The sequence below is a fragment of the Grampus griseus genome (assembly GCF_964374135.1).
Source record: "Grampus griseus genome assembly, chromosome: 1".
NCBI lineage: Eukaryota > Metazoa > Chordata > Mammalia > Artiodactyla > Delphinidae > Grampus > Grampus griseus.
The window spans coordinates 21,087,726-21,109,216 of record NC_139017.1 but is presented as its reverse complement, the minus strand read 5'-3'; the positions used below and the strand labels follow the sequence as shown (position 1 = coordinate 21,109,216).

Here is a 21,491-nt window from a genome sequence, read left to right as displayed (position 1 = left end):
TGTAAAAAACACTAGGTTAATCAGATGTGTCTTTACTGCCAGACTTTTCAGAGCCTTTAAAAATTTCACATGCATTATGAAATCCCAAGAGGGGCTGTAGTATGCTGTGTTCCCAAATATTTACAGAAATTCCCCCCACACCTACCCCCACACACTCTTTTTTTTCTTGGAGATTTCTTATGACAGGTACATTACACTTCACACTTTCATAAGTTCTGGGACAGGGAAAGACTTACCTCATGACACAGAACTGTATTCCCCACTGTAGATTTTCCTTTGGTTCCTCAAAGATGTGTCTGACATATGCTTCTAAGATTACTTGAGAACTAAATGAATATTTTCTATTTAAATCCAAATGTACAAAGGCAAGTAATTTTCTTAAAATTTCCAAATTTCTACCCCAACCCTCTCAACCATCCAAATGAATCAATAACCTAGTTCATCAGAGGAAATTGCAGCTATTTTATGTACTTTTAAAAAATGAATGCTCAATTATAATCAGATTATAAAATGAATCACATTGCCACATCTCTTTCTAGCCGCCTGGGCTGTAAGCTATTTGTTGTCAGGTTCTCAGTGGCCTCTTCCCTGCTGCCCAGCTCGAACCTGGGCCTCCCGCCCTATCGGATCAAAGAAGTTGTTGGCAAACTTTCTCACGTTGTCTGTCCTGGAGGCCCTGGAGATCTTTTGGAATTCACCGAAGGTTGCATCTTTCTCTCGCGAGATCTGCTCCGTCTTCTGCTCCTTTTTCCTAATGGCTTCCTTAATGCCCTCGATGTGGCACTTTTCCTCCTTCTCGGCGTTCAGCTTCAGGATGTGATGATTCTTCTCCTGAAGGATGTTGAGCTCCCGAATGTGCTGCACCTTGTCACCGATATTCTTGTGGACGTTACTCCTGGTCTGCAGGATCTTCTGGTCCGCGAGCTCCATGGACAGCCGCTTGTGCTCCTTCCTCTGCTCCTCGGGCTCTTCCGCGCACCACTTGACCTGCAGGCACTGCTCCTCCTCCCTGACCTTCTCCTTCGGCTCCCGGTGATGCTCCTTAATCAGGCCCTGGGGAAAATCTTGGGACCACTGGGAACTCTGTTCCAGGGACAGCTTCCTGAGGAGCTCCTCAGCCTTGGCCTGGCAGTCCATGAGGACCTTCCGGGCCTGGTAATTGACTAGGGAGCTAAGATTGGTCTCCTGGATCTTTTCCTGGCCCTCCGTGGTGTGCACATGCTCCTTGAGACAGGCCTGCTTCAGCCTCTTCTGCAGCTGCAGGCTGTTCTGCTCCCGCAGGTCCTGCATCTTCCTCTCGTGCTCCTGCAGGCGCTGCACCTGGTACTGCTTCCCGTGCTTGGTCTCGGTCTCAGAGGGGACCCCTTCCGGCTTCTCCTGGCGCTGGTTGTCTTGGTCCTCCAGCTGCGCCTTCCACCTGCTCCCCTGCCGGATCGTGTAGGTCGCTTGCCTGTCCCGCTGTCGGACACGCTGCTTCCGCCTCAGGCGAGCCTTGTGCCACTCCTTCTCCTGCTGCCACTGCTCCTGGCTCTGCTGCAGCAGCAGCTGGCGCTCTGTCTCTAGGGTCAACTGGACCTTCTGGTCTGAGCGCTTTAGCTCCTCCCAGGCTAGAGCCGCCTGCTGCTGCAGCTCCCGCATCCTCTGGGCCTTTTTGAGCCAGGTCAGCACCAGGGCCACAATCTTCCGGTCCCGGGAGGACATTACTGCCTTTTCCAGCTTGTACTTGAGGATCTGGGTATGCTGGTTGTGCATCGCCTTGCTGGGGAGCGAGGGCTGGGAGTACTGGCTGGCTAATGACTCCCCTGGATCATTACGGTATCTTTCCTGGATGTACACGCAACCTGACTGCGTCCCGAACTCTCTGGAGGGCACAGAACACTTCTTCGTGTGAACCGAGGAAAGGGACCAGCGACCGAGACCTCTGAAGGCCGGCACTGCCCACTGGTCTCTGCTCTGCACCTTTTCTACCCTGAAAGTTCCACTCGGGGGAGTGTAAGCTCCCTGCGGGTAAGGTGGGGGCGAATCTCCCCAGGCCGGAGGGTGGTGCTGGCAGGGCTGAGGTTGTTGCGGTGGCAGCTGGGGCTGCTGCTGCTGCCAGGCCCGGCTAGGCGGGCTGCCTCCCTGCTCCAGGGGCTTGGTACCTGCCTCCCCCCAGGCGTCTTCCAGGCGCCGTCTGCGGGGCCGGTGCTTCCTGGCGTGGTCCGGGGGCCTCCGGGCCACGTCGGTCAGGCTGCGGCTTTCAGGCGGAAAGTCCGGGTACCGGCGCCGGCGGGGCCGCGGGATGGGCGAGTAGAGCAGGTGCGGCCAGGGCGCCGCGGCCTCGCTCCCCTCTCGGGGAGTCCCGGCCCGGGAGCACAGGCCCTGCTCGCTCTGCGGCCCTGACCCGCCCAGCCGCGCCGAGGATGCGCGCTCCTTGCGGGGCGGCGGGGCCTCCCAGAGGTCCGAGTGAGGCCGCGGGGAGAAGCGGCCGAAGCCCTCCATGCTCCCTCCCCGCGCTCCCAGCGTCTGAGCCAGGGTCCCGGGACCTCACGGGGTCGCTGCGGAGACCCGCCCCGCCCTCGGATCCCGGGGGTCCGGGCCGCCTGTGACGCTGTGGCCACTTCACAATGCACCTCCGCCCCCCCCCCCCCCCCCCGCCGTTGCCGCAGCCCTCGGCCCTCGCCCACTGGGGACTTCCTAGCGCCCGAGCGGTGAGAGGACGGGGGAGGAGGGGAGGGGAGGGGGGAGGAGAATGGGGGGGAGGGGGAGGAGGGGAGGGGAAGGGGAAGGGGAAGGAGAGGGGGAGGGGGGAGAGGCTGTAGAAAGACAGGGTGACCCTTAAAGCTGAGGGTGCGTAGTGAACCCCCACCGGTGTTTCAGGCAGGAATTTGAACTCGCATTTGTACACCTTAAAGTAGCAGAATTTTAAAAGTAGCCAGGTGAAGGCGTTACCCCCAGAATGGAATGTAGCGGGGAAGTCCTTTAGTCAGGGGTCCCTGCGTCTCTGCGCCTCTGCAGTGTATGCAAATGAAGCGGCCGTGGAAGCACATTAATTCACTGCACCATCCTTCTGCCCTTTTAAGTTAGCAAGCCCAAAGTGTACTTTTTAAACTTTTAGGGGAGAGAGGGAGAGAGGAGAGAGGAGAGAGGAGAGAGAGAGAGAGAGAACAACTAATTTGTTTTCTCCTAATATGGCAATTACTGCTTTTGACAAAATATGAATGTTAAGTGCACATTTCTGAAATAACATCAGTGGACAGCTTGCCGAAATCACATTGTTGTTTTCCTCTTTCTCCAGTTTTGTGAGATTAATTTTTCTTGTTGAGGCACCCAGGGCTAATGGGAAAAGCACTGGATTTAGTCATGCAAACTTGAGTTTCAGTCTCCTCTGCCACTTTCCACTTGTGTGGTCTTGGGCTAGTTACTTAACTCTCCTGACCCTCAAATTCTGGAACAGTGGACTGGAAGAGGGGCCGTGACAGTACCATTGTTGGGCTGCCCTGAGGGTCAGATGAAACTACGTATCAAGAGCTTAGTGCCTTAATGCATTCAATAAACATCATTTTGATGTCCTTCTAGCCTTCAGTTACAAATTCTAAGGTTTAATATACGGGTTTACAAAAGTTTCTACACATCCCTAGAAAAGAAGAATGGAATTAATGTTATCCTAAAACAGTTTAGGTAAAGGATAGAGTGCTAGGGAGGGGCGATGCCTCTGTTGTGTTCTGTTGTGTTCATCCTGGACTGTGGATCATGGCTAAGTCACTTCCTTTCTCTGAGATGTAATGAGGAAACAGTTCTGGATAACATTCTCCAAATATGGTCAATCCTTAAAGAAGAAAATTAAGTATTTACTGACCCCAGTCCTCTTCACCCACATCTCCTTGAAGTTTCACAGTGACCCAGCTAGGCAGGACCAGTAGAACTGATAACATTTCCTTAAGACAAATCTGAGACTTGGCCATATTAACTGATTCCCCCAAAGATCAGTTGGTCAATGGTGGAAGTTTTGACTTCAGGTTCCCTTGTCTTTCCATATCATGCTGCCTTTCAGGAAATGCACTTTGAATTGAGACATGTGTTATGGACCGAAAGTTTGTGTTCTTCCCAATTCATATGTTGAAGCCCTAAACCCCAGTGTGATGGTATTTGGAGGTGGGACCTTTGGGAGGTGATTAGGTTTAGATGAGGTCATGAAGGTGGGGCCTCCATGATAGGATTAGAGGAAGGGACCAGACCTTCTGCTCTCTGCCATGTGAGATCACAAACAGAAGGTGGCTGTCTGTAAGCCCGGAAGCAGGCCGTCACCAAGAAATGAATGTGCTTGCATTTTCACCTAGCACCTCCCAGCCTACAGAACTGTGACAAATAAATGTCTGTTGTTTAAGCCACCCAGTCTATGGTGTTTTGTTAGTGCAGCCTCAGCTGACTAAGATGACATGCTTTACAAAAAATTATGATCAGTATATATCCGAGGGTCATGACAGCCATGTTCTTGAAGCCATGTGGTAGCAGCCTTAACCAGAGTGACTGAGGCCTCCCCAGGAGCCCACTCTGCCTGGATGGGATCTCACATGCAGTCATTAGCACGTCTATAGCTGAGGACAGGAGGTTGTTTCTACCCTAGGTTTCTATTGGTGCAACTCGTACCATTGTTAGAGAAATTATTTAGTGATTATAATTTTTACCAGGAGGCAGCTTTTACATAAAATAAATCAAATTTGAAATGGAATCATTTACGTGAGGAAATATTTGGGCATGAACTGAGTTGTGCTGCTATCTGAATGTCATATGCCTTTGTGGAAGCTTTGTAAAACATTTTGTACATCTACATGTGGCTCTCGCTGGTACCAGGCCATTTCCTGTTACAGAGAAGCAGTGCTGTGTGGACAAAAGTACAGCCACCCAAGAGCCAGGAGACCTGCCACCAGGCAGCTCTGCCACCTGCTGAATCACCTGAAGTGGTCATCTTATTCTCTGTCTGGTGACTCTGGTGGTTTCTTCATTGCTGCAGGAGATGATCTGTAATATCTCATTCAGTCCCCAATGCAACTAGAAAGAGGAGTTCAATTTAGTAACTCCTGCGGCCTTCATTCTGCAAAACAAAAATGAGTTAATCCCTGAAAAATGCTTACAGCAGTGCTTGGCATGTGTTTGCTGCCTTATAAAAATTAGTCACTAGAGTGATCATAATCATTATTCCAAGAGCATTAAAACCATAGCCATAGTGTAGGGCCGAATTTAAAGACATAGTTTGGCAGATGTAAGCTATTACATATGGAATGGAAAAACAACAATGTTCTACTGTATAGTACAGAGAACTATATTCAGTATCCTATGATAAACCATAATGGAAAAGAATATTTTTTAAAAAAAGAATGTATATATATATGTAACTGAATCACTTTGCTGTACAGCAGAAATTAACACAACATTGTAAATCAACTGTACTTCAATTATAAAGAAAGAAAGAAAGAGAGGAAGAAAGAAAGGAAGGAAGGAAGAAAGGAAGAAGGGAAGAAAGAAAGAAAGAGAGAGAAAGAAAGAAAGAAATACATAGTTTGGAGCAAGCCAGTTTCCCAATTCAGGGCTCTTTGGCCTCTTTCTTGCCCTGGAGGTTCTCAGAATTCCTCATGGAATTGAGAATAGCTCACTCACCTCTGTTGACAATAGAGGGGACACAGTCTTAACTTCATGATGTCACAAAGATTTATTGAAATCTGGGGCAGGATTAGAAAGATAATCAAAGGTCCTTGCCCACAATATTGCTAGGAGAAACATGTCCAGGTAACGGATGTGGTAAGTGGTTAGACGGTAAATTCAACAGTATTCCTAGAGGAGGGAGGGGTTAGTTTATAACGGAAGTTCATCCAGGTTGTTCATAAGGGAAGAGTTCACATAGAGTGGTGCTAAACCTGGGAAGAGTTCACATAGAATGGTGCTAAACCTGGGAAGGGAAGAGTTCACATAGAATGATGGTGCTAAACCTGGGAAGGGAACTAGGATCTCACCGTACAGGGATGGGCAGGAGGACACACCTGGCAGAGGACACTGTGTGGCCACAGTGTGAAGCCTCAGAAATGCCTGGCATGTGGGGTCATGTGTGGTTTGTGTAGCGGGGACTTGGGGTATGTGTGCAGTGCCGTGACAGGTGATGGCACCAAAAAGGTGGGCTGGACCCAGATTCCACTGGGCCCTGAATGCTAGGCCAAGGAGCACAGGCTTCCCGCTGGGCAGTAGGGTTCCAGCTGTGTCCAGAAGTGCTTCAGGATTCCTTGAAGCTGCTGGGGGCCCAGAGGAGGTGGGGCTAGAGGACTTCAGGGCAGCCTCTGAGGCCTCTGTCCCTGCTTCACCCAGAGCAGCTCAGAGCAGCTCCGATTTTATCTGTTTTCTATCCTGGGTTCTTGGTAACACCTTCTTGAAAAAAGTTGGGGCTTCCTCTGCTTATAAAAAAGCATTAAAATCCACTATGTAGACAACAGTGAGTCAGTAAGAGTCTTGAAACCAAAAAGTGACCCGATTTAGTTTCTATTTTAGAAAGCTCACCCTGGCAGCAAGGTAGAAGATAAATTGAGATGAGTATGGGGAGGGGACTTGGAGAAAGGGGGCTAGTTAAGAAATTGGTTCAGTAATGGGGCAAGCAAGAAGGAAGTGGGTGTAAACCCAGACATTGGCAAGGGGAGAGGGAGGGATGGATTCAAGGTACACGGCAGAGGTCAAGGAATCATGACCTGAAGGTGGACTCGATCTGGAGAAAGAGGGTTTCTACCCCAGGGGCCTGGGAAGATGGTGAGTGGCAGTGACAAGAGGTCTCAATCCAGGTGACCTTGAAAACAGTGATTTTGGAAATCAGGTGAAAGAAGCTGTAATAAAAGTGACTACGGCACAGAGCAGCAAACAGAATGTCTGGAAGAGGCTGATGAAACTGGGAAGAGAAACCTTATCTTTTGAGGGACCTGGTGATGAGGCTCCTGCTTAGAGCACAGCTGCCCAAGCAGGACAGGTGCTGTCACCTGCATTGTTAGCATCTGGTCAAGATCCCTGGGAGAATGACTACCTGGGAAGCCTTGGTCAGCTCTTCCATCAGGCAGATGAAAGAGATGTTTTGTAGATGTTCAGCTGCCAAGCATTCCCTTGATACTAGGAACAATCAGCCTCCTTTTTATTTGGCAGAAAAATCCTCAATGTATTTCACTGGAGGCCTCAGAATTTAGACGTTCTGCCAAATGAGGACATGGGCCTCTTTTCTGCATTTGTTGGAGACTTAGAAAATATGGCAAAATGTGCTCTAACCTCACAATCTGAATTGACTTATGGAATAGACGTGTGTCTTGGGCCCTTATTCAGAATGACTGTTAGTGTCTTCAGATTTGATCTCTTGGCACAAAGCAACTAGTTCTTGGATGGTCCAAAGGGGAGAAATAAACTAGAGTTTCTCCATCCAATATAGCAGCTGGCAGCCACACATGGGTATGAGCATTTGAACAGGGGTAGTTCCAGTTGTCATGTGCTATGAGTATAAAATACACACTGATTTTAAAAATTTACTATAAAAATAGTTAAATATCTCAACACTTTTTATAATATTGGTCACTTGTTGAGATGGCATTTTAAACACAGTGGACTAAATAAAACATATTATCAAAGTTAATTTCACATGTTATTTGTTTTAATGTGGCTATTAGTCAATTTAAAATTATATATATGTAAGTATATATCACGGTATATTTCTGTTGGACAGCACTACTCTAGATAATTGAGGTTCCTCAACATTCATGTTGCAAGTGAAACTTTCAACGTCTAGGTAATTTTTATTTTATGTAAATTTATTGCTTTGAGTAGAAGGGTTTAAGATGGCGGTATAGGAAGACCCTGAACTCAACTCCTCCCATGGACACAACAAACGTACAGCTACATATGGATAATTTTCCTCTGAAAAGGACCTGAGAACTAGATAAACAGTGCCTTGACAACAAAAGATAAAAAAGATGCATTGAGACAGAGAAACAGAGACACAGTCTCACCCAGGTCCCCACCCCAGAAGCAGTGACCCACAGCTGGGAGGGATCCCAAAGATATAGAACTTTCCCTCAAGGAGTGAAGGGATTGAGCCCCATGTGAGGCACCCTGACCTTTGGGTCCAGCACTGAAAAGAGGAGCCCCACAAATCAGTGGGGATTGAGTCCATGAGAACCATAAAACTATAGGGAACAGAGAACCCACTCTTAAAGGGCTTACATGCAGACCCATTTGCAGTGAGATCCAGGGCAAAAGCAGCAGAAAGGGCAAAAATGGCAAAGAGCACCTAGACCATAAGTGAGGGAGACCCACTTACTGATTTTACAGTGGCTGCCAGAGAGGTAGGAACCTGCTGGGACTTCCTTGGGGATGGAAGTGCTGGTGGGCACGTTTTTTACAATCTCATCCTAACTTGCTGGTGAAGAGCTGGTGAATGCCATTTTTGGCACCCTCCTTCTAGCCTGATAGCACCAGAGGGCATGCTCTACTCACTCCACAATACAACCCAGCTGGTTGAGGGCCTTGCCCACCCTGCGCAGCAGCTGCACCACAACCAGGCTGGGCGAATGCACTGTGTTCTGCCTTCCCCATGCAGTGGCCATGCTGCAACCAAGTCAGGTGAGCACCCCAGGCCCCTGCCTTTTCCACACAGCAGCTGAGACCCCAACACAGCTGGTGTGTGCATGCAGCCCACACAAGGGCCTCCCCTTGAGCATCTGGCTCTGGTGTTCAGGGAAGACTGTGCTTCTGGGCCCCAAGGGTCATCTCCTACACAAGAACACTCCTTCAAGACCGTGAGAAGTAGGTGTTTTGCCTGATACATATAGACAAACATAGGTAGTCAGACAAAATGAGGAGACATAGGAATACGTTCCAAACCAAAGAACAAGACAAATCCCCAGCAAAAGACATTAATGAAATGAAGATAAGCAACCTACCTGATAAATAGTTCAAAGTAATGATCATAAAAATGCCCACCAAACTTGGAACAATAATGAATGAACACAGCAAGAACTTCAACAAAGCAATAGAAAATATAAGAAAGTACCAAACAGAAGTTATAACTGAACTGAAAACTATACTTGAGGGGTTCAACAGTAGACCAGATGAAGTAGAAGGATGAATCAATGAGCTGGAAGACAAAGCAATGAAAATCACCCAGACAGAGCAGCAAAATGAAAAAGAATTTTAGAAAGTGAAGATACTTAAGTAACATCTGGTCCAGCATCAGGTGGAATAACACTTGCGTTAGAGTGACCTCAGAAAGAGCAGACAGAGAGTAAGGGCCAGAAAAATAATTTGAAGAAATAATGGTTGAAAACTTCCCTAATCTGGGGAAGGGAGTAGATAGCCAGGTCCAGGAAGCCCAGGGAGTTCCAAGTAAGATGAGCCCAAAGAGAGCCACACCAAGACACATTATAGTTAAAATGGTAAAAATTAAAGATAAAGAGAGAATCTTAAAGGCAGCAAGAGAAAAACAACTTATAATGTATAAGGAAAACCCCATAAAGCTGTTAGTAGAATTTTCAACAGAAATTTTACGGGCCAGAAGGGAGTGGCATGATGTAATCAAGGTGCTGAAAAGAAAAAATTTCCAGCCAAGAATTCTCAACCTGACAAGGTTATCATTCAGAATTGAAGAAGAGATTAAGAGTTTTCCAGATAAGCAAATGCTAAAGGTGTTCATCACCACTAAACTGGCCCTACAAGAAATGTTAAAGGAAATTCTCTAAGCTGGAAAGAAAAGGCACTGATTAATAATATGAAAACATGCAAAAGTAAAAGTCTCACTAGAAAGGTAAATATACAGGAAAGGTAGTAGACCAACCACTTATAAAACAGGTATGAAGGTTGAAAGACAAAAGTAGTAAAATTAACTAAAATTATAATAGTTAAGGGAAGCATAAAATAAAAAGATGTAAAAGATATCATTAAAAAAACATGGAGGGGGGAGTAAAAATGTAAAGCTTTGGAATGTGTTCAAAATTAACTTGCTATCAACTTACATCGCTGTATACATAGGATGTTGTATATGACCCTCACAGTAACCACAAGGAAAAAACTTAAACACACAAAAGAAAATGAGAAAGGAATCTAAACATAACACTGAAGAAAGCCAAAAGACCACAAGGAAGGAGAGAAAGAGAAGAAAGGAACAGAGAAGAAGAAGAACAACAAAAAAGCCAGAGAACGATTAACCAAAAGGCAATAAGTACATACCTATTAGTAATTGCTTTAAGTGTAAATGGACTAAACTCACCAATCAAAAGACATAGAGTGGCTGAATGGATGAAAAAACGGGACCCATCTATATGCTACCTACAAGAGACTCACTTTAGAAGTAAGGACTGAATGTGAAGGGGTGGAAAAAGATAGTCCATGCAAATGGAAACAAAAAGGAAGCTTGTGTAGCTATACTCATCAGACAAAAGAGACTTTAAAACAAAATCTGTAATAAAAGACAAAGAAGGGCATGGAATAATAATAAAGGAGTCAATCCAGCAAGAAGGTGTAACATTTATAAATGTATGCACCCAACATATGAGCACCAAAGTATATAAAGCCAATATTAACATACCTAAAGAGAGCAATTGAAAGCAATACAATAATAGTAGGAGATTTTAACACTCCACTTACAGCAATGGGTAGATCATCCAGACGGAAAATCAATAAGGAAACATCAGCCTTAAATGACACATTAGATCAGATGGCCTTAATAGATGCCTACAGAACACTCCATCCAAAAGCAGTAGAATGCACATTCTTCTCCATGGAACATTCTACAGGATGGATCATATATTAGGCCACAATATAAGTCTCAATAAAATCAAGAAGAATGAAATCATATCAAGCATTTTTTCTGACCACAATGACCACTATGAAACTAGAAATCAATTACAAGAAGAAAACTGGAAAAAACACAAAAATGTAGAGATTAAACAACCAGTGAGTCATTGAAAAAATCAAAGGAGAAATTGAAAAATACCTGGAGACGAATGAAAACAGAGATACAATGTACAAAATCTATGGAATGCTGCAAAAGCAGTTTGAAGAGAGAAGTACATAGCATTACAGGCCTACCTCAAGAAACAAACAAACAAACCAAAAAACCTCTCAAATAAACAATCTAACTTTACAACTAAAGGAACTGGAAAAGGAAGAACAAATGAAAGCCAAAGTTAGTAGAAGGAAGGAGCAGATCAGAGCAGAAATAAATGAAATAAATACTAAAGAGACAAGAAAAGAGATCAGTGAACTTAAGATCTGGTTCTTTGAGAAGATTAAAAAAAATAGAGAATAGAAGATAAAAAATATTGAAAAGCCTTTTGTTAGACTAACCAAGAAAAAAGAGAAAGGGCTCAAATAAATAAAACCAGAAATGAAAGAGGAGAAATTACAGTTGCTACTGCAGAAATACAAAGGATCATAAGAGAATACTATGAACAATTATACACCAAAATATTGGACAGCATAGAAAAAAAGGGACCAATTCCTAGAAACATGCAATCTACCAAGATTGAATCATGAAGAAATATAAAACCTGAAGACTGATTACAGTAGTCAAAAACCTCCCAACAAACAAAATTCCAGGACCAGACAGCTTCACTGGTGAAATTTTCCAAACATTCAAAGAAGATTTAATACCTATCCTTCTCAAACTCTTCCAAAAAAAAAAGATCAAAGAGGAGGGAATGCTTCCACACTCACTTTATAAGGCCAGCATTACCTTGATACGAAAACTAGTAAGGACATCACACACACAAAAAAAAATTACAGGCCAATATCCTTGTTAAGTATAGATGGAAAAATCCTCAACAAAATATTAAGAAACCAAATTCAATAATACGTTAAAAGGATCATACACCCCATGATCAAATGGGATTTCTTCCAGAGATACAAGGATGATTAACATCTGCAAATCAATCAACATGATACACCACATTAATAAGATGAAAGATAAAAATTATATGATCATCTCAATAGATGCAGAAAAAAGTATTTGATAAAATAAAAAAATGATAAATGATGAAAACTCTCAACAAAATGTGTATGGAGGGAACGCACCTCAACAAAAAAAAGCCATATATGACAAACCCAGAGATAACATCATATTCAATGATGAAAAAGCTGAAAGCTTTTCCTCTAAGATCAGGAACAAGACAAGGATGTCCACTCTACCAATTTTATTCAACATAGTGTTGGAAGTCCTAGCCACAGCAATTAGTCAAGAAAAATAAATAAAAGTCATCCAAATCAGAAAGGAAGAAACAAAACTATCACTATTTGCAGATGATATGATGCTATATATAGAAAACCCTAAAGATTCTACCAAAAAACTCTTTGAACTAATAAATGAATTCAGCTAAGTTTTAGGATACAAAATCAATATATAGAAATCTGTGGCATTTCTATCAGAAAGATAATTTAAGAAAACCCCATTTAAAATTGTAGCAATAAGGATAAAATACCTAGGGAAAAATTTAACCAAGGAGGTGAAATACCTGTACACTGAAAACTATGAGACTGATGAAACAAATTTAAGAAGACACAAATGAATGGAAAGATACACTGTGCTCATGGATTGGAAGAATTAATATTGTTAAAATGTCCATACTACCCAGAGCAATCTATAGATTCAATGCAATCCTTATCAAAATTCCAATGGCATATTTCACAAAACTAGAACAAATAATTCTAAAGTTTGTGCAGAAACAGAAAAGATCCTGAATGGCCAAAACAATCTTGAGAAAGAAGAACAAAGCTGGAGGTATTATGCTCCCTGATTTTGAGCTATACTACAAAGCTATAGAAATCAAAACAGTATGATACTAGCACAAAAACAGACACATTGATGAGTGGAACAGAATTGATAGCCCAGAAATAAACCCACACATATAAGAACAATTAATTTATGACAGAGTCACAAAGAACATACAATGGAGAAAAAGGACAGTCTCTTTGATAAGTGGTGTTAAGAAAACTGGATTGCCACATGTAAAAGAATGAAACTAGACTACTATTTCACACCAAACACAAAAATCAACTCAAATTGAATTAAAGACTTAAATGTAAGGTCTGAAACAGTAAAATTCCTAGTAGGAAACATAGGCAGTAACCTCATTGTCATCCGTCTTAACAATGTTTTTGTGGACTTGACTCCAAAGGCAAGAGAAACAACAGTAAAAATAAACAAATGGGACTACATCAAACTAAAAAACTTCTGCACAGTAAAGGAAACAATCATCAAAACAAAAAGACAACCTACTAAATGGGAGAAAATATTTGCTAGTCATGTATCTGATAAGGGGCTAATATCCAAAATGTATAAAGAACTCATAAAACTCAACAACAACAAAACAACCCAATTAAAAAATGGGCAGAGACACTGAATAGACACATTTCCAAAGAAGACATACAGATGGCCAATAAGCACATGAAAAGATGTTCATCAGTACAAATTATTATGGAGATGCAAATCAAAACCACAATGAGATGTTGCCTCACACCAGTTAGAATGGTTAGTATCAAAAAGACAAGAAATAGCAAGTGTTGGAGAGGATGTGTTGATGGGAATGTAAATTGGTGCAGCCACGATGGAAAACATTATAGAGATTCTTCAAAAAATTAAGAAAACTACCATACAATCCAGCAATTCCACTTTGGGGATTTATTCAAAGAAAATGAAAACAATAATTCAAAAACATATATGCACTCCTATGTTCATTGCAGCATTATTAACAATAGTCAAGATATGAAAGCAACGTAAGTGTCCATCCATGGATGAATGGTTAAAGAAAATGTGGTATGTGTACCCAATGGATTACTACTCAGCCATGAAAAGGAATGAAATCTTGCCATTTGTGACAACATGGATGGGCCTGGAGAGTATTATGCTAAGTGAAATAAATCAGAAGGGAAAAGACAAATACCATATGATTTCACTCATCTGTGGTAGGCAAAACAAAGCAAAACAAAACAAACGAACAAACTCAGAGATACAGAGAACAGATCAGTGGTTACCAGAGGGGAAGGGGGTTAGGGGGTGGGCAAAAGTGGTCAATTTTATGGTGACGGATGTGATCACTTTGTAGTGTATACAGATTTCGAATTATGATGCTGTACACCTGACACTAGATAATTAAAAAATGTATTGCTTTGAAATTACCTTTTCTAAAAAGATAATAATTGGGTCAAAAGGTTTTTTTCCTCAATGGCTGGATGATAGGTTAAGTTTCAGATTTTAGCTTTGCAGTACAATTTCACAGGAATTCAGTTATTTCATGCCCACCCCCACTTTTTCCTTACTATACAAGAATATGGATGCCCCAAAGCAACAGTAACTGAGAAAACAGAATAGACAACTCTCTACATGTGCCTATGAGATATGAACTCATTAAAAATAGCAGACCCACAAAACAGTGAAAACAAATTTTTTATGGGAACACCCACGGCAGTAAATGAAAAACTTATGTTAATGCTGTTCTAAGAATGAAACTTGTAGCTTATAAACTTCTTTAAAAAGAAGAAGAAGAAGAAGAAGAAGATAGTGGGGTAAGGACTTGGAAATATGAAAGTTAAGTTCCCATGGAAACAACCATTTATCCACCATGCAAATATTCTATGTGTATGAGAGTAGATATGTGTGGAAACGAGGGCTGACCCATATTAAGTTGGAGCGTTGGAGTGTTGTTGTAAGTGCTTTATGTGTAAACCCTACCACAGTGAAGTGAAGTAGGGACTGTTCTTTCTTGGGGCACAGAGAGAGAATCAGAAGATCAGGAAGCTAGCTAGCAGTGGAGCCAGAATCAGAACCCTGGCCCTCACCCTAACCTCTACATTGTACGCCCTTCTGAGCAAGTGCAACATAATTATAGCCAGAGAGAATCACGTGTGGACCAGAGAGCAGGACAGGATTTTAACATTTCTAGTTTTGCTTCATCTTGGCATTCTGATGTTTTTCACATTTGTAACCTTAATGCAGTTAAAAGCAGGAGGTGGTAATCAACCAATTCTTATGAAGGAAGGAAGGACTTAAAATAAGTACTTTGAGAGCCGAAAGGGAGTTCACTTCCACAGTGTGATAACGGGATGCAGTTACTGGATCACTCAGCAGTGACACAGGAACACAAAACTGCGCCATAACGTTATTTATTTTTGAAATTTTATCACAAATAATTTGTAAACTTAAACATAGGAAGAGGCTTTCCCAAGGGAAATTTGGAAAAATAGTAACACTTAATAACTTACCCAATTTGGAACTTCTTCTTCATCCTCAACATAATATAGATATTATATTAATTTTTTTAAAAAGAATGTGCTTTGTTGAAACTTTAAAAATTGTGTGGGTTTTTAAAAGTTTTATCTTTTTCTGTTTTGCTAAAATTGAGCCTGGCATTTTTAACTTCAAAGGAAATTTGTTTTTCCGAGAGGTCTAAGTGAGGGGAGATAGCTCTACAGTACAAGTCTGGTGATGGATGCTTTGCTGTGAGTGCTGACTCTGCATGTATTGTATCAGTAATAATGCTGTGCATTGACTTCTTTTTTTTTAAATTAATTAATCAAGTAATTATTTTTTTACTTTTGGCTGCATTGGGTCTTCACTGCTGCACGCGGGCTTTCTCTAGTTGCAGCGAGCAGGGGCTACTCTTCGTTGCGGTGTGCGGGCTTCTCATTGTGGTATCTTCCCTCGTTGTGGAGCACAGGCTCTAGGCGCATGGGCTTCAGTAGTTGTGGCACACAGGCTCAGCAGTTGTGGCTCGCGAGCTCTAGAGCGCAGGCTCAGTAGTTGTGGCGCACAGGCTTAGTTGCTCTGCGGCATGTGGGATCTTCCCAGACCAGGGCTCGAACCCATGTCCCGTGCCTTGGCAGGCGGATTCTTAACCACTGTGCCACCAGGGAAGCCCTGTGCATTGACTTCTTTACTGATGTAATCAGCAGGGTAGGAACCCTCAGCCCACGAAAATTCCAGCCACCACATCCAGCAGGCTTATCCTACTGTGGATATCATACGGTGTGTTTTCACTCAAAGCCACCCACACACAGGGCTGGGGTAGAATCTCGACCACCATGGGCGGCTTTGTCTGTGTGCTCAGCAAACACTTCTATCCACAGGAACCTTACAAAGGTGCCTTTGTCTGCCTGCCTGCGTCTCTGCATGGTCCCAGTTCAGGGCAAAGTTGTGAGCCGTTCTCCCTTCTGTATGGATTGGTGCTCCTTCTTCAAGTCTTGGTTTGAGGCAAGCCTTCCCTGACCTTCCTGACCAGATGAAATCCCCTGCCATGCCCTCTCATAGCCATTTTAGAGCGCCAGCCCCTCTCCTTGGTGGTATGTGTCCATTGCAGGGCTACACTTGGCAGCTCTGTGATTAACAAAGACTTCCACCAGTAAGTTCCATGAGAGAATGGGCTTGCCTGTTTTTGTCACTATCATTCACTAATGTTTCTCCAGTGCCTGGCATGTTGTAGGCACTTGGCAAGTATTTGTTGAATGAATGAAATAAATGGTTGGCTGCATCTAAAATTCAGTATCTAACCACAGCTGAGCCCCCATGGGTGAGCATCAATCATTCTCTTTGTGTATATGCACCTCCTGCAGCGATGATTTCCAGTCTTTCTTACTTGACTCAATGCCCAAACTTGGCCCACTCACTCTTTGTTCCTGTTCTCAGCCCCTACATTTTAGACAAAATCAAGTGTTATCAAAGCAAGCTTTGTCCCCTTCCCCTTCCTCTGGACCTTCACCCATTTTCCTCTTCCTTTCTGACCCAGAGCAGAAATTGTCCCCATCCCTTGGCAAAGCCAACTTTCCCCGTACTCTGATCCTGCCCGTCCATCCTCCCCCAGGCCACTGCTCCATCTTGCATCCCCCATCTCGACTCTTCTCTCTTTTTCCAACTCCTTCCTCTCACCTTACAGCCATGCTCAGGTGACTCCCATCTTCCAAATACGTTGGCCCTTGGTGGTTTAGCTCTCAAGCATCGCTGTCCAACAGAACTTTCTGCAGTGGGGGACGTACTCTGTATCTCTGCTGTCACATATGGAGGCTACTACCACATGTGCTATTGAGTACTTGAAATATGGCTAGTGTGACTGAGACATTAGTTTTAATTAAATTTAACATTGAAGTACACACATGTGGCCAGCGGCCTCCATATTGGATCCCACAGCGCTAAAGTGTAAGTTCCAAAATCATATTGTTTAGGTTAAAATAAATTACACTTGTACCACCTCCTAACCATATGGCCTTGAGAAAGCTACTTACGTACTAAACTTTTTCATCTAAAATTATGATAATGGTACTATAGTATAGAGTTGTTATGAATAAGATAATTCATGGTATTACATTTAGTGCAAAGTGTGTATACTCAAAATGTATTTGTTGTCATAACCATCATCTTCACTGTTACCCAATCCTATCGAGCCTGCTTTTTCAAGCTTCAGGTCAGATGCTTTAATGACCAGCAAAATCAGTTTAGTGGGTCTTGACTAGCATTTTTTTTAGAGAAATAGACCAGACTAGGATAAGAAATATGAGTGCTTCTCATGCAGTAGAAATAGGTATTAACTCATGAAACATTTGTTTCTATATACAAGTGCCTTGTGTACCAGGCAATGAAGTAAAACATATTTCTCACCATGAGTTGCATAAAAAGAGTTGTGTTTCTCTAGAAGTGCTGCTTCCGAGTTGAGAAGGTCAAGACTGATATACCAGAGGCCAGATCCACTGGCCTCTTCTCAACTTTATCTTGATTTCTCAGTCCTATTTGGCACTGAGGTCCACCTTCTGTTTGAGTTTCTTTCCTCTGTTGACCTTTACTCTTTCCCATCCAGTATTTCTTTGAGGGCTACTTGCATCAAAATAACTCCAGGAGGGTAGGGACATATGGTAGTCAGGATCCAAGCTGCCCCTCCACCCTGATTTTGTCTCCCGTCACTTCTGTGAACTCTCCTCTCACAGTAAATTGGACTCATCTATGTAACCAATAGGATTTTGCAGAAATGACAAATGTGACTTCTGAGCCTGGGTCATGAAAGATACTGTGGTCTCTGCCTTGCTCTCTTGGATCACCTGCGCTAGGGGAAGCTGGCTGCCACTTGATGAGGACACTCATCTTGGAATCAGAGCTTCAGGCCCAGATAAGTCTTCAGATATCTGGCTTACAACTTGATGGCAGCCGTGCGAAAGGCCTCGAGCCACCCAGCTGAACTGCTCACAGATTTTTGATTTCCGGCAACCATGAGATCAAAAATGTTGCTGTGTTAAGATGTGAAATTCTGGGGTTATCTCTCATGCATCAGTAGATAATGAAGGGAGTGTTCTCTTTAGATTGTATGTTCCTGCTGAATCTGGTTTTCTGGGGAGGGGTCTAGGAATCTGCATGAATGTCTCTGGGTGATTCTTTGACCCTCTAGAGTTTGAGAACCACTGCTCTTTTTTTCACTGACTGCTCTCCCTCTTCCTTCCCTCTCCCCATTCCTTCCTTCCCCTACAGTACAGTTCCCAAAAGCTCTGACCAGGGCCTCTTCTCTTTTTATTGTGCACTCCCCAAGCAAGTACATCTATTCTGTGGCTTTAACAGACAGACTTGGAGCAACCCGTGGACCTACTTCTTCCACACCGAGCCCTCTTCAGAGCTCCTAAGCCCTATTTTCCAACTGCCTGATATCTGTGTGTGTATTTCCCTCCAGCAAGTCAAACTCAGTATGTCCAACTTTGAATTCATAACCATCCTCATGAAACCTTTTCATTTGTGTTCCCTATTTTTCATAGTAATTTATAGCTTAGTCTCCTAGGCTTGATATCAAGCCTTGATATCATCCTTGCATCCTCTTTTTCCTTACCCTCAACACATCTGAAGATCTGACAGTCCTCCTCTTCAGTCCTCCATTCTTCCATGGCCACTGCCACCACTCTGGTTCACACGTCATCACCCCTTACCCGGCCTGATGTGATGACTGCTCCATTGTTTTCTCACTCTTCTCTTTCCCCACAACCTCTTCCATTCCAACCTTCAATCCACAACCTCTCCACTGTCCTTTGAATAAAGTTTAAACTCCTTGGTATGGCATGTAAGGTCCCTAACAATGAGGCCCTAACAGGATGTTCTACGTTTATTATTAATAGCCATCTCCTAACTCACCCCTAAACACACATACTCTCTCGGCACAAGACGTTATCCATAATTTCCCGAACATGCCTTGAAGGGGTCTATATCTTTTCTCATACTATTATGGCCCCTAGAGAATTAAAATTCTCCTTTGAGAATAAAAAAAAAATCATACTGTAAAGCCCATTGCAAAATTTATTTGTGATGCAGTTGCAATGGTAGATGTAGTTCATGTCCACACCCTCTCATCCCGGTCCCCAAACCAGGTCAGGAGAAGGCAGGGGGAGAGCGTGGGTGCAAACCCCGTTGAGCTTGCAGCTACTTTGTTGCCTTCGGACATGAAAAAGGCATTTTCAGCTTCCTGTGGGTCTCCACCTGCTTTAGCTACACAGGTTGTACTTTTGTGAAAAGATGCACTCATTATTCATTTATTGAGCTGATAAGCATTTATTAACCCTGTCCTAGCATCATGGTGGATATCAAAGTTAAGACCTAGTTCCTGCTCTTTGTCAACTCTGGTAGAGAGTAGCAATTGGCCAGAAGATACTAAAATATCAGGGGACTTCACAGGTAAAGGAAATCACCTCTAGGTTGGAAGGGTGGGGAGTGAGGATAAGTAATTGCCTACCTTCCTTTCCTGGAATGTAAGCTCCAGAAGGGCAGGCATCTTTGTTTGGTTCAAATCTGTATTTCCAGTAGCTAGATCAGCAACCTACACAGAGTAGGACCCAAGATATATCTGTTGAATGAACGGGTGACTGAATAAAAACTTTTATGTAGAATAAGTGTAGGTTCGGGTTCATAACTGTGAGCTTCTTAAAGGCTGAGATTTGCATTTTTATGGAGTTGCATTGTGTTCAGCATACCTTAGGCACTCAATAAGTGCTTCCATAGTGAGGTTTGTTTTCTCCCACCCCTTCCCTGGTGTCATTAAGTGTTAGCCTTCCTGAAGAAAATATTTATGCTAAATTGACAGTGGTTTTAAAGGTAAGAGTCTTGGGGCTTCCCTGGTGGCGCAGTGGTTGATAGTCCGCCTGCCGATGAAGGGGACGCGGTTCGTGCCCCGGTCCGGGAGGATCCCACACTGTGCGGAGCGGCTGGGCCCGTGAGCCATGGCCGCTGAGCCTGCGCGTCCGTAGCCTGTGCTCCACAATGGGAGAGGCCACAGCGGTGAGAGGCCCAAATGGTAAGAGTCTTTAAGAAACCAAGAAAAAAGGGCAAGGTGAAAGAAGATGAGACAAGATAAAAAGGTCAGGAAAATAACATTTTTAATGTAATTAACTACTGAAAGTGTTCTTGAAAGCACTGGTTTACCTTTACCCAAGAGTCAACCGAAATGGAAAATCTGACTATATGTGACATTGTTAAACTATCTCATTAGGAACACTTGTTTGATTTAATCCAAGAACCAAATATTACTATATAGAGGTCAAAGCTTAAAGTTATTGAAGACTTACCCAATTCAGAATTAAATAAAAAGGCCAAAGGCCCGGAGAATATTTATGCTGCTGTTCTTTTTTCCCCCCAGTGATCTAAATTTAACTAACTGAAATTATATTCTAAGTATCAGATATTTATGCCAGGCTCTGAAGTGGCAGCTAATTTGCATACTGAAATTACTTGAGACTTGTTTTAGTGAGAAGCCCATTGGGTGCAGAAATAATTGCTGGGGAAGAATCAAAAGCAGGAGAACATGATGGTCTTTGCCCTGAAGCAGCTCACCATGTAAGCAGGTGAAACAGATATTAAGAAATCAGGGACTGGGGGACTGGGGGGGTGGGGGGGAAGAAGTAAAGAAATATTGGAGTTCAGATTCATTTACAGCCTTTTGGCACAGCCTGCTAGTTGGCCATTGAAATCTGAGCTTTCCTTCTTCAGAAATGGTTGTCCCTGGGACTACATTTCCCAGCGCCCTTTGCATCTATGTGAGACTATGAGACTAGTTGGCCATGTGACCTCATTCTGGCCAATGGAATGTGGGCAGAAAAGATGTGGACCACTTTTAGGCCTGGACCCTATGCCTTACCCTCCTTCTTCTATGGGCTGATATAACTTTTTTTTTTTTTTTTTTAATTGTACTGTCTTGTCCCAGTTTTGAAGCCCTGAATAGAGGCTGGTCAGTCAGTTTCCCTTCTTAAACAGCCTATTAAGTCCACATCCCAAACCACTTCACTTGCTGGGCCCTAACACTCTGGGGCCACGAAACATATACCCTAATTGCCCCAGAGTCAGGTACCGGACAACTAGGGGTAACCCCTATGCCCAGAGCCCCACCCCCAAATTATTCAACTTAGCCAATCCACAGGAAGACTGTGACACCTAGCTAACCCCACCCCACTTGCCATAAATCAGCTGCCCCCTAGACCCCCAGCCTGCTGTTACTCTG

General features: G+C 43.4%; 1 protein-coding gene across 1 annotated transcript; it reads right to left on the bottom strand.

Annotated features, from left to right (window-relative positions):
- Window positions 1-573: 573 nt before the first annotated feature.
- On the bottom strand, window positions 574-2,481 carry CCDC185 (coiled-coil domain containing 185; the record flags this gene model as incomplete). The annotated part of the gene is made up of 1 exon (XM_082674413.1): window positions 574-2,481. One exon carries the CDS (start codon window positions 2,479-2,481, stop codon window positions 574-576), a length of 1,908 nt encoding a protein of 635 aa, XP_082530539.1.
- Between the last annotated feature and the right edge of the window lie 19,010 nt (window positions 2,482-21,491).